The 17875-nt window shown below is 46.7% G+C and overlaps 1 protein-coding gene across 1 annotated transcript in view; it reads right to left on the reverse strand.

The window, feature by feature from the left end:
* mbtps2 (membrane-bound transcription factor peptidase, site 2) overlaps positions 1–17875 on the reverse strand; it is a 67411-nt gene that overhangs the window by 8480 nt on the left and 41056 nt on the right. Inside the window, exons 9-10 of the mRNA XM_078232323.1 lie at positions 10827–11022; positions 3738–3813 (exon numbers count right to left, since the gene is read on the reverse strand). Coding sequence (XP_078088449.1) covers positions 3738–3813; positions 10827–11022 — 272 coding nt within the window. The remainder of the gene's footprint in view (positions 1–3737; positions 3814–10826; positions 11023–17875) is intronic.

The raw sequence follows: 17875 nt of genomic DNA on the forward strand, positions 1-17875 counted from the left end.
GTCTACTCAGTCTCTCCTCATAAGCCAACCCTCTCGACTCCGGAATCGACCTAGTGAATCTTCTCTGCACCCCCTCCAGTGCCAGTATATCCTTTCTCAAGTAAGGAGAATGGAGGGATATGGTCCACAGAAGTTTTTGTTCAGTCGGGCAGCATGGTCAGTACAGGCTTGGAGGTTCAAAAGGCCTGTTCCTGTGCTGTAATTATCTTTGTAACCTATGTTTGGTCTCCCAGTGAAGAGGAGACCACACTTTGAGCAGCGAATACTAAATTGAAAGAAGAACAAGCAAAGCATTGATTTAGCTGGGTTTGGAGCCTTGGACTGTGAGAAAAGAGGTCAAAGAGCAGGTGCTACATGGGAAGGTGCTGTGGGAAGGGGATGAGGTGTTTGGGGGGTTGATTGGACTGGAGTGTCGTGGAGCCTTTGGAATGCTGACGTCAAAGTTGATGACGTTTTCCGGTTCTGGGCAAGATCAGGAAATGACACCAAAAGCCAGCGATGTTCCAGAAAAGGAGTTGCATTTCAAGGTGCACATGACTCAAAACGTTAATTCTGTTTCTCTCCACAGATGCTGCCAGACCTTTTGAATTTTTCCAGTGCAGTCTTTGTTTCAGATTTCCAGCATCCGCAGTGTTTTGCTCACAGGAGGAGCAGAAGAAAAAGAGACTCGGATAAAAGGTGACCATCTCCTAGGCAGGCAAGGAGTGTTTGGGGGGGATACTGAAGCTGTCAGATTGTATAGTGCCCTGTATAATGATGACATAGACAGAGACACTAATCTTGGAGGGAGCTAACATGGAAGGACACCAACAACGGAACAAGTACTGTACTCACAGCAAGGGGCAATAGAGCAGGAGTGGCATGGGGGAGGTGGGAATTTGACACATTAAGGCAGGAACAGGGCCAAATCTTACTGGTATGGGGTGGGGGGGGGGCACAGAATTGAAGCAAAGAAGGGATAAAGCAGTTTACAATAGCACAGAGCGTAAATCCCAGAAGATTTCAACAGGCTAGGTGAAAGATTAGTTTGCACTTGTTGGTGTATCAATAAACAAAGCGACACAGACTGAGGACAGTCACTGGGATTATGAAGCAGGGGACCAGAAGAAATGTTATCACATCAAGGATTATTCAAAGATGAAATAATCTTTGAATAAGCACATGAAAAGGAAGATTATAAAAGTGGAGACAGTGACATAGTGGTATTGTCACTGGACTAGTAACCAAGAGACCTAGAGTAATGCTCTGGAGACCCAGGCTCAAATCCCACTGTGACAGATGGTGAAATTTGAATTCAATAAAAATCTGGAATTAAAATAGTAATAAGTCTTAAACGTTCCCAGTGTGTCCGCCTCCACCACCCTGCCTGGCAGCGCATTCCAGGCCCCCACCACCCTCTGTGTAAAATATGTCCGTCTGATATCTGTGTTAAACCTCCCCCCCTTCACCTTGAACCTATGACCCCTCGTGAACATCACCACCGACCTGGGGAAAAGCTTCCCACCGTTCACCCTATCTATGCCTTTCATAATTTTATACACCTCTATTAAGTCTCCCCTCATCCTCCGTCTTTCCAGGGAGAACAACCCCAGTTTACCCAATCTCTCCTCATAACTAAGCCCCTCCATATCAGGTAACATCCTGGTAAACCTCCTCTGTACTCTCTCCAAAGCCTCCACGTCCTTCTGGTAGTGTGGCGACCAGAACTGGACGCAGTATTCCAAATGCGGCTGAACCAACGTTCTATACATCTGCAACATCAGACCCCAACTTTTATACTCTATGCCCCGTCCTATAAAGGCAAGCATGCCATAAGCCTTCTTCACCACCTTCTCCACCTGTGACGTCACCTTCAAGGATCTGTGGACTTGCACACCCAGGTCCCTCTGCGTATCTACACCCTTTATGGTTCTGCCATTTATTGTATAGCTCCTCCCTACATTATTTCTACCAAAATGCATCACTTCGCATTTATCAGGATTGAACTCCATCTGCCATTTCTTTGCCCAAATTTCCAGCCTATCTATATCCTTCTGTAGCTTCTGACAATGCTCCTCACTATCTGCAAGTCCTGCCAATTTTGTGTCGTCCGCAAACTTACTGATCACCCCAGTTACACCTTCTTCCAGATCATTTATATAAATCACAAACAGCAGAGGTCCCAATACAGAGCCCTGCGGAACACCACTAGTCACAGGCCTCCAGCTGGAAAAAGACCCTTCCACTACCACCCTCTGTCTTCTGTGACCAAGCCAGTTCTCCACCCATCTAGCCACCTCCCCCTTTATCCCATGAGATCCAACCTTTTTCACCAGCCTACCATGAGGGACTTTGTCAAACGCTTTACTAAAGTTCATATAGACGACATCCACGGCCCTTCCCTCGTCATCCATTCTAGTCACTTCTTCAAAAAACTCCACCAGGTTAGTGAGGCATGACCTCCCTCTCACAAAACCATGCTGACTATCGTTAATGAGTTTATTCCTTTCTAAATGCGCATACATCCTATCTCTTAGAATCTTCTCCAACAACTTCCCCACCACGGACGTCAAGCTCACCGGCCTATAATTACCCGGGTTATCCTTCCTACCCTTCTTAAATAACGGGACCACATTAGCTATCCTCCAATCCTCTGGGACCTCACCTGCGTCCAGTGACGAGACAAAGATTTGCGTCAGAGGCCCAGCGATTTCATCTCTCGTCTCCCTGAGCAGCCTTGGGAAGATTCCATCAGGCCCTGGGGATTTGTCAGTCTTTAAATTCTCTAACAAACCTAACACTTCCTCCTTTGTAATGGAGATTTTCTCCAACGGTTCAACACTCCCCTCCGAGACACTCCCAGTCAACACATCCCTCTCCTTTGTGAATACCGACGCAAAGTATTCATTTAGGATCTCCCCTACTTCTTTGGGCTCCAAGCATAATTCCCCACTTTTGTCCCTGAGAGGTCCGATTTTTTCCCTGACAACCCTTTTGTTCCTAACGTATGAATAAAATGCCTTGGGATTCTCCTTAATCCTGTCTGCCAAGAACATTTCGTGACCCCTTTTTGCTCTTCTAATTCCCCGTTTGAGTTCTTTCCTACTTTCTTTGTACTCCTCCAGAGCTCCCTCCGTTTTTAGCTGCCTGGACCTACCATACGCCTCTCTTTTCTTTTTGACCAGTCCCTCAATTTCCCTGGTTATCCACGGTTCTCGAATCCTACCCTTCCTATCCTTCTTTTTAACAGGCACATGCCTGTCCTGTAGCCCTAACAACTGTTCCTTAAAAGACTCCACATGCCAGATGTGGATTTACCCTCAAACAGCCTCTCCCAATCAAGAGCTGCCAATTTCTGCCTAATCCCACTAAAGTTAGCCTTCCCCCAATCCAACACCTTACCCTTGGGACACCACTCATCCTTTTCCATCACTATCCTAAAGCTAACAGAATTGTGGTCACTATTAATGATGACCAGAATGTCGTAAAATCCCACCCGGTTCACTAACGTCCTTTAGGGAAAGAAATCTGTCATCCTTACCTGGCCTGATACATTACAGTAGCCTGGGAATATCAAGGGCACGAGTGAAGGGATGAGTCAACTGAACGGGTGAAGGAGGAGCTGGTCAAAGCTCCATCTCTGGTCAGATTCAAATTAACCTTTCTCACGCAGATGCAACTTATTCTGTGCACTTCAGACACATTTCCATCCATCTACCACTGGCAGCTCTGGGCTGCTTTGAATAAGAAAAGGATACTTGCAAAAAGTTTCAATCACCACAGGAATGTCCAGATGTAGGAATCCGAATCGTGGTATGTAGTTGGTGAGGCTCACTGTGAACAAAAAGACGCATCATCATCTCAGCAAGTGTTCGAATCCAGGGAAGAATGATACTGGGGGAATCTTCACTCAATCTTACATTTATTTACAGAATGAAACATTACAAACATACTCCTCCTAACATGACCCTCCCACAATTTCAAGAAGCGTCTCTTCAACTGTGCTCAGGTAAAACGCCAATCAATTCCCTCCACATGCATATAATTAAACGCAATTAACAGGAAGCATATCAAGTACAAGAAATGAGCCTATTAATCTGTCAGGCTCCTTGTACAATTCCCGTGAGGCCCAAAGATGTGCACGTTAGGTGGGTTAGCCATGGTAAATGCAAAGTGTGAAGGCTCGAGTTGGATGTTCTTTTGGAGAGTCAGTGCCAGCCTTGATGGGTCGAATGGCCTCCTCCTGCACGTATTGATTCTACGAAGCTTCTATGGAGTGCCAGTCTAACACTGGGCCCCAGACTCTGCCCATGGAAGATATAAATGGTGTGAAATTGTCTGCCGCTGAAACCATGATGGATTTGATCAATGGCTGGTCTGGTTGGTTTTAAATATAATCACAACAATAAGAACAAAGAAAATTACAGCACAGGAACGGGCCATTCGGTCCTCCAAGCCTGCACCGACCATGCTGTCTGACTTAACTAAAACCCCCTATCCTTCCAAGGACCATATCCCTCTATTCCCATCCCATTCATGGATTTGTCAAGATGCCTCTTAAAAGTCACTACCGTATTCGCTTCCACTACCTCCCCGGCAACAAGTTCCAGGCACCCACAACTCTGTAAAAAATCTGCGTAAAACTCCGAAAGCTAATGGCATTTGCTACCAAATAAACCTGTTGGACTTTAACCTGGTGTTGGTAAAACTCTTACTGTAAAAAATCTGCCTCGTACATCTCCTTTAAACCTTGCTCCTCGCACCTTAAACCTGTGCCCCCTAGTAATTGACTCTTCCACTTGGGAGAAAGCTTCTGACTATCCACTCTGTCCATGCCTCTCATAATCTTATAGACTTCGATCAGGTCACCCCTCAACCTCCATCGTTCCAGTGAGAACAAACCAAGTTTCTCCAACCTCTCCTCGTAGCTAATGCCTTCCATACCAGGCAACATCCTGGTAAATCTTTTCTGTGCCCTCTCCAAAGCCTCCACATCCTTCTGGTAGTGTGGTGACCAGAATTGAACACTATATTCCAAGTGCAGCCTAACTAAAGTTCGATAAAGCTGCAACATGACTTGCCAATTTTTAAACTCAATGCCCCGGCCGATCAAGGCAAGCATGCCATATGCCTTCTTGACCTGTGTACCTGTATACCCAGATCCCTTTGCCTATCAATACTCCTAAGGGTTCTGCCATTTACTGCCTATTTCCTATCTGTATTACACCTTCCAAAATGCATTACCTCACATTTGTCCAGATTAAACTCCATCTGCCATCTCTCCACCCAAGTCTCCAACTGATCTATATCCTGCTGTATCCTCTGATGGTCCTCATTGCTATCTGCAAATCCACCAACCTTTGTGTCATCCGCCAACTTACTAATCAAACCAGTTACGTTTTCCTCCAAATCATTTATATATATTACAAACAGCAAAGGTCCCAGCACTGATCCCTGAGGAACGCCACTTGTCACAGCTCTCCATTCAGAAACACACCCTTCCACTGCTACCCTCTGTCTTCTTTAACCGAGCCAGTTTTGTATCCACCTTGCCAGCTCACCTCTGATCCCATTGGTGACTTCACCTTCTGCACCAGTCTGCACCAAGGCCTTACTGAAGTCTATGTAGACAACATCCACTGCCCTACCCTTATCAATCATCTTCGTCACTTCCTCGAAAAACTCGATCAAGTTTGTGAGACACGACCTTCCCTCTCACAAATACGTCCACTTATTTCCAAGTGGGAATAAATCCTGTCTCGAAGAATCCTCTCCAATAATTTCCCTACCACTGATGTAAGGCTCACCAGCCTGTAATTACCTGGATTATTCTTGCTACCCTTCTTAAACAAAGGAGCAACATTGGCTATTCTCCAATCCTTTGGGACCTCCCCTGTAGCAAGTGAGGATACAAAGATTTCTCTCAAGGCCCCAGCAATTTCCTCCCTTGCCTCTCAGTATTCTGGGTTATATCCCATCAGGCCCTGGGGACCTGTTTACCTTAATGTTTCTCAAGAACCCCAATACCTCCTCCTTTTTGATCTCAACATGACAAACTATCTACACATCCTTTCCCAGACTCATCATCCACCACGTCCTTCTCTTTAGTGAACACTGATGTAAACATCATCCACCACGTCCTTCTCTTTAGTGAACACTGGGGCGGCACGGTAGCACAGTGGTTAGCACTGCTGCTTCACAGCTCCAGGGTCCCGGGTTCGATTCCCGGCTCGGGTCGCTGTCTGTGTGGAGTTTGCACATTCTCCTCGTGTCTGCGTGGGTTTCCTCCGGGTGCTCCGGTTTCCTCCCACAGTCCAAAGATGTGCGGGTTAGGTTGATTGGCCAGGTTAAAAAAAAAAAATTGCCCCTTAGAGTCCTGAGATGCGTAGGTTAGAGGGATTAGCAGGTAAATATGTGGGGGTACGGCCTGGGTGGGATTGTGGTCGGTGCAGACTCGATGGGCCGAATGGCCTCCTTCTGCACTGTAGGGTTTCTATGATTTCTATGATTCTAAAGTACTCATTTAATACCTCACCCATTTCCTCTGGTTTCACGCATAGATTCCCTCCCTTGTCCTTGAGTGGGCCAACCCTCTTGCTCTTTATATATGTATAAAAAACCTTGGGATTTTCCTTAATCCTTCTGGCCAAAGAGTGGACATTATAGTTATTCACCAGCAAATCTTTTCCAACAGCACAACATTTAAAACTTTCAGCATTGAAATAACTGTCATAAAGTGCTTCACAACAACCCCAAAGGAGGAGGCATTTGAGGAGGTGACCTATAGCTCAGTGAAAGACGGGCATTGAAAGGAGAGTGTTAATTGGAGGAGAGGGAGGTGGAGAGAGACTCTGGGAGTTAAAGACTCAGCCACTGATAACAAGATGAAGGGAGCGGGCAATGCACAAGAGGCCAGAGTCATTGCTGAACTGAGAATGCATGGGCGGGGAATAGTTCACAGGTCTCAGGGAATTTTGAAGAGAGGAGTGCAGCCACAAAGATGTTTAAACACGAGAGGAACTTATAAACTTTAATGTTTTGGGAACAGAAGCCAACATAAGCTAGAGAGGATGGGGTGACAGGGAAGCTGGGCAGGTTACAAGAAGCAGAGCAATGGAAAGGTTGGAGTTTCTGGACAGACGGGAACAGGAAGTTGGTCAATGGTGGCAGTATAATCGAGGTTTGGGGGTGTTGGGAGGGTGTTGGTTACAGATCACTATGTCTTAAAGAATTCTCTGTGGTTTTCTGCAGCTTAACTAAGTCTGTACTGACCATTAGAACTATTTACACATAGTAAAGGGTATGAGCTGGGAGCTACCTCCATGTTTAGGTCGATACATATCTCTGCTCAACACCACACTGACCCCGGGTCTGGGTCACATGCCATCTTACATCACTGTGTGGGCGGTACTGACCTCCATTCCACATTAACCCTGTTTGTACCATACCTTTACTCTACAAGGACAAAATGGTAAATGAGGTTTTTTAAAAACGGCAGATGGGCTATGGGAGGGAGACATGTTAGGGAAATGGAAGTTTCTGAAGGGGAGATGTTAGTCTCTGAGACTCAGCAGCACACGTGGGTTTGAACAGCTTTCAGAGTCTACTTTAACCCAAGACAGTGGCCAGGAACGGGTTAGAAACAAGAGAAGACTCTGTGGCAGGGAGTGGTGGCTTTAACCTACCCAATATCTATCGGTGGGGTAGGGAAGAGTTTAGCTTTCGCAAGGTTGGAAGCAGATTGAAGTGGAAGTGAAGGATGAGCTGAGGAAGACAGTAGAGTCAGTAGAGACAGTAGCATGGGTTTCCTCCAGGTGCTCCGGTTTCCTCCCACAGTCCAAAGATGTGCGGGTTAGGTTGATTGGCCGTGCTAAAAATTGCCCTTAGTGTCCTGAGATGCGTAGGTTGGAGGGATTAGTGGGTAGATATGGGGGTAGGGCCTGGGTGGGATTGTGGTCGGTGCAGACTTGATGGGCCGAATGGCCTCTTTCTGTACTGTATGATTTCTAGAGCCAAAACAGAGTGCGTTTGATGCTAGTCTTCTCCTCTCTACTGATGAGCATCTTATTGGTGAATGACACAATATTAATGGCCTGAGTTAGAAGAAAATCCAAAAGTAAAGCAGGAAAATTTAATTGAACATCTCTCGAGTTGGGGATCAAAGGTGCACATCTTTACATCATGGCTTAATATCCCACTGGTGGACTAGAGCAGAATTCCCAAGTTAGGATTTTGAAACTTTTTCCTCCACATCACTGGTCAAGATGTGATGGTGATGTTGGACTGAGGTGGGCACAATAAGAAGTCCCACAACACCAGGTTAAAGTCCAACAGGTTTATTTGAAATCCACCTGTTGTAAGACTTATCACTAATCAAGATAGTTGCCAACATGTAAGTGGGCCCCAGGCTCCACCAACACTGCTTGCAGAGGGCACTGAGATGCGGGAATGGTGAGGCACAGACATCTTCTCCACTGCCCTCCCACCCCCAGCCAACATCTCCCTAAATCTGCAGAACCATTCATGGGTCATTCAAGAGAAAACCAATGGCTTGAATTGCTCCCAACAGTCAGTCAAAACACCATCCAAAGGACTTGGGGCCACAGCTGTTCTCTTTATATATTAACGATCTAGATGACGGGACTGGGGGCATTCTGGCCAAGTTTGCCGATGATACAAAGATAGGTGGAGGGGCAGGTAGTATTGAGGAGGTGGGGAGGCTGCAGAAAGATTTAGACAGTTTAGGAGAGTGGTCCAAGAAGTGGCTGATGAAATTCAACGTGGGCAAGTGCGAGGTCTTGCACTTTGGAAAAAAGAATAGAGGCATGGACTATTTTCTAAACGGTGACAAAATTCATAATGCTAAAGTGCAAAGGGACTTGGGAGTCCTAGTCCAGGATTCTCTAAAGGTAAACTTGCAGGTTGAGTCCGTAATTAAGAAAGCAAATGTAATGTTGTCATTTATCTCAAGAGGCTTGGAATACAAAAGCAGGGATGTACTTCTGAGGCTTTATAAAGCACTGGTTAGGCCCCATTTGGAGTACTGTGAGCAATTTTGGGCCCCACACCTCAGGAAGGACATACTGGCACTGGAGCGGGCCCAGCGGAGATTCACACGGATGATCCCAGGAATGGTAGGCCTGACATACGATGAACGTCTGAGGATCGTGGGATTATATTCATTGGAGTTTAGGAGGTTGAGGGGAGATCTAATAGAAACTTACAAGATAATGAACGGCTTAGATAGGATGGACGTAGGGAAGTTGTTTCCATTAGCAGGGGAGACTAGGACGCGGGGGCACAGCCTTAGAATAAAAGGGAGTCACTTTAGAACAGAGATGAGGAGAAATTTCTTCAGCCAGAGAGTGGTAGGTCTGTGGAATTCATTGCCACAGAGGGCTGTGGAGGCCGAGACGTTGAGCGTCTTCAAGACAGAAATTGATAAATTCTTGATTTCTCGAGGAATTAAGGGCTATGGGGAGAGAGCGGGTAAATGGAGTTGAAATCAACCATGATTGAATGGTGGAGTGGACTCGATGGGCTGAATGGCCTTACTTCCGCTCCTATGTCTTATGGTCTTATGGGATGGGCCCCAATGGGTGGCACACTTGTTGCTGGTTCAGAAGTTCGTGAGGTCAAGTTCCACTTCAGAGATTTGAGATGATAATCCAGGTTAACACTCCAGTGCAGTACCGAAACAGTGTGGCATTTGAAGCATTCAGCTGAGGCTCACCTGCTCTCTGAGATTAACGATCTCACAATATTCTGGCCTATACCTGTGCTGCAAAAATTTTAGATTTCATTTTGTCATATTTTAATTCTGTTTATCCCAGAAAATGTCCTATTACTTACATCCCAACATGATGCCAGTGGTTAGCACTGTTGCCACACAGTGCCAGGGACCCGGGTTTGATTCCCGGGTTGGGTCACTGTGTGTGAAGTTTGCACATTCTCCCCATCTGCTGGGTTTCCTCCAGGTGTTCTGGTTTCCTTCCACAGTCCAAAAGATGTGCTGGAGGTGCATTGACCATGCTAAATTCTCCCTCAGTGTACCCGAACAGACGTCGGAGTGTGACGACTAAGGGATTTTCACAGTAACTTCATTGCAGTGTTAATGTAAGCCTACCTGTGACACGAATAAATAATCTTAAAACATAAACTTCCTTATGTTGAACTGCATTAGCTACATCCACCCTTTTGAGAAGCCTTTTGGCACTGACTTACACTGTTCCTCACTCTGCTAATTCCTGGTTTGGTGCAGCTATTAATGTTAACGTTATTCCCTCCTTGTTGACATTAAGCAACAGAGGAAGCTATCTAGTTCACTGTGTGCCTTCTCTTTGAAAGCACTGTGCAATTAGTCAACTTGTAAATTTCTTCTCCTAATAATGCATCCAATTTATTTTTCAGTTACTATTGAGTTTGCTCTCACCACTCCTACAGGCAATGCACGACATGAAAAGTATCTGGTCATTGTCACGTTATTGTTTGTGGGAGTTTGGTGGGCACAAATTTGCAGCTGAGTCGCCTATATTACAATAGCGACTATATTTGCAAAATACTTCATTTAGCCAGAAAGTACTTCTGAAGGTCGCGAGGCCATGAAAGGAACAATATAAATGCAGGTCCTTTCAATATAGCTCTACCTTTATGAAGACACACATTGAGTGACAATGAGAAAAATGAGAGACTTGGCTCCATTTCCAGGGTTTAAATTGTTGCTCTGTTATCTCAGTGTGCCATATCACTACAATCGTACCATATTCAAGAGTTCCATATTCCACTCAGCTTTGCCCATTCTTGATGCAGAAATTGATGTATACAGAACTGTATTGAATGTTACAGACCTGCATATTGAAGATGCACAGGGTGTCCCAGAAATAACATATCCATGGGAGACGAGTGCTTGACTCTGATCAGCCTGGTTTGGTTTTCGAGAGAGGGTTTCACACACAAGCTGGCCACCAGCTCCTTCTGACAGTCTGCATTCCTCTGGCATACCTGGCTGGATTCAATGGCTTTTCTGGCAGCGAGACATACGTACTACAAACACAAACAAACATACGAAGGAGAGTGAGGCACAGCATGGAATTCCTACAGTGCAGAAAGAGGCCAATAGGTCCATTAAATCTGCCCTGGTTCTTCAAAAGAGCCTCCCATCTAGGCCCTCCCCTCCACCCCATAACCCCACATATTTACCATGGCCCATCCACCAAACCTACATATCCCCGGATATTGAGAGACAATTTAGCATAGCCAATCCACCTAGGCTGCACATCCCTCGACACTAAAGGACTAAAATACTTCATTTAGCCAGAAAGTACTTCTGAAGGTCGCGAGGCCATGAAAGGAACAATATAAATGCAGGTCCTTTCAATATAGCTCTACCTTTATGAAGACACACATTGAGTGACAATGAGAAAAATGAGAGACTGCACGGCCAATCCATCTAACATGTACATCTTTGGACTGTGGGAGGAAATCCACGCAGACACGGGTAGAACGTGCAGATCATACACAGCAAGGGGAATCATTTCCTTTTGAATCAATTAACCTCATTCCTGGAACAAGGGGCTTATCTTGTGGAGAAAGTTTGGACAGGTTGGGTCCATTGGACTTTAAAAGAATGAGGGGTGATCTTATTGAAACATATATGATCCCAAGAGGATTTGGTAGGGTAGAAAGTGGCAGGATGTTACATTTGTGGGGGGGACTCGAGCCAAGGGACATAGGTTAAAAATAAGAGGTCTACATTTTAAGACTCCATACCCCTTGACACCTTTAGAGTCTCGAAACCTATTTCCTTCTGAAATATCTTCAGTGACTTCATCACAGCTTCTGTGGTAGAGGTTTACCACCCTGAGTGACGAAATTTCTCCTCATCTCAGTCCTAAATGGCTTATCTGGTGTGACCTCTTGTTCTAAACACCGCCCCCCACCACCCCCCCCCCCTCCCAGCCGGAAGAAATATAATCCTGCATCCAATCTGTCCAGCCCTGTCAGAATTTTACACGTTTCTATTAGATCTACTCTCATTCTTCTAAACCCCAATGAATAAAGGCCCAGTCGACCCCATCTCTCTTCATACGATAATTGTGCCACCCCAGGAATCAGTTTGGTGAACCTTCGCTACATGCCCTCTATGACAAGTATATCCGTTCTTAGATAAGGAGGCCAAAACTGCACACAATACTCCAGGTGTGGTCTCACCAAGGCCCTGTACAGTAAGACACGCTTGCTCCTGTACTCAAATCCTCTTGCAATTGAAGGCCAACATACCATTTGCCTTACTAACTGCTTGCAGTACTGCATGCTTACCTTTAATGACTGGTGTAAGAGGGCACCCAGATCTCATTACACATTCCCCTCTCATAATTTATAGCCATTCACCAGTCACTGAAAGCAAGCAGCAGGGGTAAAGAAGGAAAATGGTAAATTGGCCTTCATTGTGAATGAATTGGAGTACAGGAACAGGGATGTCTTGCTGCAATTATCCAGGACTGCACCTGGAATATTGTGTGCAGTTTTAGTCTCCTTATCTGAGGAAGGATGTTCTTGTTGTAGAGGGAGTGCAGAGAAGGTTTATCAGACTGAATACTGGAATGGCAGGACTGAGGAGAGATTGAGTCGGTTAGGATTACATTCGCTGGAATTTAGAAGAATGAGGGAGGAATCTCATAGAAACCTGTAAAATTCTAACAGGATTAGACAGGGTAGATGCAGGAAGGATGTTCCTTATGGTGGGTTGTGTCTAGAACCAGGGGTCACACTCTGAGGATACGGGGTAGACCATTTAGGACAGAGATGAGGAGAAATTTCTTCACCCAAACAGTGCTCAGCCTATGGAATTCGTTACCACAGAAAGTAGCCGAGGCCAAAGCATTGTATGCTTTCAAGAAGTAGTTAGATATAGCTCTTGGGGCAAAGGGGATCAAAGGTTATTGGGGGGAGAGGGGGGGGGATGATGGAGGGGAGGCGGGATCAGACATGATCATAATGAATGGCAGAGCAGGCCCGAAGTGCCAAATGGCCTCCTCCTGCTCCTATTTCCTATGTTGCTATGGTGCACGAGGACACCCACGCTCCTTCATATGTCAGGAGATGGAAGGAGAGCACCTCGTCCAGAAGGACAGAGAACCAGATAATGAGAAAGCGCAAGAGAGAGCGCACAAGAGGGAGAGATCCTCATTGAGAAAGAGACCTTCAGTAAGATAGGGACCCATGTTGCAATATATAGCATATTCTACCCACTTTAAGAATTGCACCTGGTACTGTTTTATACCTTGTGTTTAAACTGCACCTAACACAACAAACACATTGCACAAAGTATATCTGATACTGGATTATACAGTGTATAGCTCATATAAATTATAAAATTAAAAGCTCAGGTCCTGCACTGTTAGTTCATGTCATGACGTGGAGAAGCCGGCATTGGACTGGGGTAAACACAGTAAGAAGTCTCACAACACCAGGTTAAAGTCCAACAGGTTTATTTGGTAGCACAAGCCACTAGCTTTCAGAGTGCTGCTCCTTCGTCAGGTAAGTGGGAGTTCTGTTCACAAACAGGGCATATAAAGACACAAACTCAATTTACAAAATAATGGTTGGAATCCGAGTCTTTACAGGTAATCAAGTCTTAAAGGTACAGACAGACAATGTGAGTGGAGAGAGGGCCAAGCACAAGTTAAAGAGGTGTGTATTGTCTCCAGCCAGGACAGTTAGTGAGATTTTGCAAACCCAGGCAAGTCGTGGGGGTTACAGATAGTGTGAGATGAACCCAAGATCCCAGTTGGGGCCATCCTCATGTGTATGGAACTTGGCTATCAGTCTCTGCTCAGCGACTCTGCGTGAAGGCCTCCTTGGAGAACGCTTACCCGAAAGGGAGTAGAGATAGCCCTGGAAATTATAGACCAGTGAGTCTAACCTCAGTGGTTGGCAAGGTGATGGAGAAGATCCTGAGAGGCAGGATTTATGAACATTTGGAGAGGTATAATATGATTAAAAATAGTCAGCATGGCTTTGTCAAAGGCAGATCATGCCTTACGAGCCTGATTGAATTTTTTGAGGATGTGACTAAACACATTGATGAAGGAAGAGCAGTAGATGTAGTATATATGGACTTAAGCAAGGCATTTGATAAGGTGCCCCATGCAAGGCTTATTGAGAAAGTGAGGGGGCATGGGATCCAAGGGGACATTGCTTTGTGGATCCAGAACTGGCTTGCCCACAGAAGGCAAAGAGTGGTTATAGATGGGTCATATTCTGCATGGAGGTCAGTCACCAGTGGAGTGCCCCAGGGATCTGTCTGGGACCCTTACTCTGTGATTTTTATAAATGACCTGAATGAAGAAGTGGAGGGATGGGTTGGTAAGTTTGCCGATGACACAAAGGTTGGAGGTGTTGTGGATAGTGTGGAGGGATGTCAGAAGTTGCAGCAAGACATTGGTAGGATGCAAGATTGGGCGGAGAAGTGGCAGATGGAGTTCAACCCAGATAAGTGTGAGGTGGTTCATTCTGGCAGGTCAAATAGGATGGCAGAATCTAATATTAATGGTAGGACTCTTGGTAGTGTGGAAGATCAGAAGGATCTTGGGGTCCGAGTTCATAGGATGCTCAAAGCAGCTGTGCAGGTTGAGGCTGTGGTTAAGAAGGCGTATGGTGTACTGGCCTTCATCAATCGAGGAATTGAGTTTAGGAGTTGTGAGATAATGCTGCAGCTATACAAGACCCTGGTCAGACCACAATTGGAGTACTGTGCTCAGTTCTGGTCGCTTCATTACAGGAAGGATGTGGAAGCCATAGAAAGGGTGCAGAGGAGATTTACAAAGATGTTGCCTGGGTTGGGGGGCATGCCTTATGAGGATAGGTTGAGTGAGCTCGGCCTTTTCTCCTTGGAGAGACGAATGATGAGGGGTGACCTGATAGAGGTGTATAAGACGTTGAGAGGTATTGATCGAGTGGATAGTCAGAGGCTTTTTCCCAGGGCTGAAATGGTTGCCACAAGAGGACACAGGTTTAAGGTGCTGGGGAGTAGGTACAGAGGAGATGTCAGAGGTAAGATCTTCACTCAGAGGGTGGTGGGTGCGTGGAATGGGCTGCCAGCAACGGTGGTGGAGGCAGGATCAATAGGGTGTTTTAAGAGACTTTTAGATAAGTACCTGGAACTTAGTAAGATAGAGGGTTATAGTAAGCCTAGTAATCGCTAAGGTTCGGCATGTTCGGCACAACTTTATGGGCTGAAGGGCCTGAACTGTGCTGTAGTTTTTCTATGTTTCTATAAGATCAGAGGCCGAATGCCCGTGACCGGTGAAGTGTTCCCCAACAGGAAGAGAACACTCTTGCTTGGTGATTGTCGAGCGGTTTTCATTCATCCGTTGTTGTAGCGTCTGCATGGTCTCCCTAATGTACCATGCCTTGGGACATCCTTTCCTGCAGCGTATCAGGTAGACAATGTTGGCCAAGTTGCAAGAGTATGTACCGTGTACCTGGTGGATGGTGTTCTCACGTGAGATGATGGCATCCGTGTCGATGATCCGGCACGTCTTGCAGAGATTGCTGTGGCAGGGTTGTGTGGTGTCGTGGTCACTGTTCTCCTGAAGGCTGGATAGTTTGTTGCAGACAATGGTCTGTTTGAGGTTGTGTGGTTGTAAGAAAGCAAGAAGTGGGGGTGTGGGGATGGCCTTGGCAAGGTGTTCGTCTTCATCAATGACATGTTGAAGGCTCCGGAGATGATGTCGTAGCTTCTTCGCTCCGGGGAAGTAATGGATGACGAAGGGTACTTTGTTTGCCGTGTCCCGTGTTTGTCTTCTGAGGTCGTCGGTGCGGTTTTTTGCTGTGGCGCGTTGGAACTGTCGATCGATGAGTCGAGCGCCATATCCTGTTCTTATGAGGGCATCTTTCAGCGTCTGGTGGTGTCTGTTGTGATCCTCCTCATCTGAGCAGATCCTGTGTATACGGAGGGCTTGTCCGTAGAGGATGGCTTCTTTAACCTGTTTAGGGTGGAAGCTGGAGAAGTGGAGCATCGTGAGGTTATCCGTGGGCTTGCGTTGCAGTGAAGTGCTGAGGTGACCGTCCTTGATGGAGTTGCGTGTGTCCAAGAATGCAACCGATTCTGGAGAGTAGTCCACGGTGAGTCTGATGGTGGGATGGAACTTGATGTCATCATATAGTTGTTTAAGTGATTGTTCACCGTGAGTCCAAAGGAAGAAAATGTCATCGATGTATCTAGTGTATAGCATCGGTTGAAGGTCCTGTGCGGTGAAGAAGTCTTGTTCGAACCTGTGCATGAAGATGTTGGCATATTGAGGTGCGAATTTGGTCCCCATGGCTGTTCCGTGTGTCTGGATGAAGAACTGGTTGTTGAAGGTGAAGACATTGTGGTCCAGGATGACACGGATGAGTTGTAAAATTGCATCTGGAGACTGGCAGTTGTCGGTATTGAGTACTGAGGCAGTTGCAGCAATGCCATCGTCGTGGGGGATGCTGGTGTAGAGTGCCGAGACATCCGTTTGTGACTAGGAGTGCTCCTGGTTCAACTGCTCCGTGTGCCGAGTTTCTGTAGGAAGACCGCAGTGTTGCGACAAAAGCTGGGGGTTCTTTGTACAATGGGTTTCAGGACGCCCTCGACATAGCCGGAGAGGTTCTCGCACAGGGTTCCATTGCCCGGTACGATGGGACGGCTGGGTGTGTTTGCCTTGTGTATCTTCGGGAGGCAGTAGAGATCTCCAACGCGGGGAGTACGTGGGATGAGAGCACGGAGGGTGCTCTGAAGGTCCGGATCAAAGGTCTTGATCAGTCTGTTGAGTTGACGGGTGTGTTCTTTGGTCGGATCTGCGGGTAACTGTCTGTGTTCCCCTTGTTCAGTTGTTGGTACACTTCTTTGCAGTAATCCGTTCTGTTCAGTATGACGATGGCCCCTCCTTTGTCTGCTGGTTTGATGACAATGTTGCGGTTGGTCTGGAGAGCGCGGATGGCGTTGCGTTGTGCTTGGGTGATGTTCGGGGCTGTCTTGTGAGTCTGGCTGATGAATCTGGTGTTGACGCACCTCCTGACGGCTTGGGCATACATGTCAAGTCGAGGGCAGCGGCCTTCCGGAGGAGTCCAATTCGACTCTTTCCTCTTCGGTTTCTGCACTGCGGATCTCTCTGTCGGCTGTTCCGGTTCATTGGCTGTCTCACTGTGTTCGCTGTTGGCGTCTTGGGGTTTGTGGAAGAACTCCCGCAGCCTCATTCGCCTGATGAATTCCTCTGTGTCTGGTGTGAGACTGATGGGATCTATTTTGGTGGTGGGGCAGAAATTGAGCCCTCGGCTGAGAACTTGGATTTCATCTGGTTGAAGTGTGTAGTCCGACAAGTTGACAATGGACTTCCCTGCAGTGGTACTGTTTCCTACTGTGGTATCGGGGGAGGCTTGGTTGCTGCTGGTGGTGATGCCGAGTTTCTCAAGTTTCCTGTTCTTGGTGTGCATGTAGATGGCATAGTTCCTTTGTCTCGTCTGCCATCAAGGACGGTCACCTCAGCACCTCACTGTACCGCAAGCCCACGGATAACCTCACAATGCCCCACTTCTCCAGCTTCCACTCTAAACACGTTAAAGAAGCCATCCCCTACGGACAAGCCCTCCGTATACACAGGATCTGCTCAGATGAGAATCGCAACAGACACCTCCAGATGCTGAAAGATGCCCTCATAAGAACAGGATGTGGCGCTCGACTCATTTTCGCCACAGCGAAAAACCACACCGACCTCCTCAGAAGACAAACACAGGACACGGTGGACAGAGTACCCTTCATTGTCCAGTACTTCCCCAGAGCGGAGAAGGTACGACATCTTCTCCAGAGCCTTCAACATGTCATTGATGAAGACGAACATCTCGCCAAGGCCATCCCCACACCCCC

This window comes from Mustelus asterias, chromosome 17 (assembly GCF_964213995.1).
Source record: "Mustelus asterias chromosome 17, sMusAst1.hap1.1, whole genome shotgun sequence".
Classification (NCBI taxonomy): domain Eukaryota; kingdom Metazoa; phylum Chordata; class Chondrichthyes; order Carcharhiniformes; family Triakidae; genus Mustelus; species Mustelus asterias.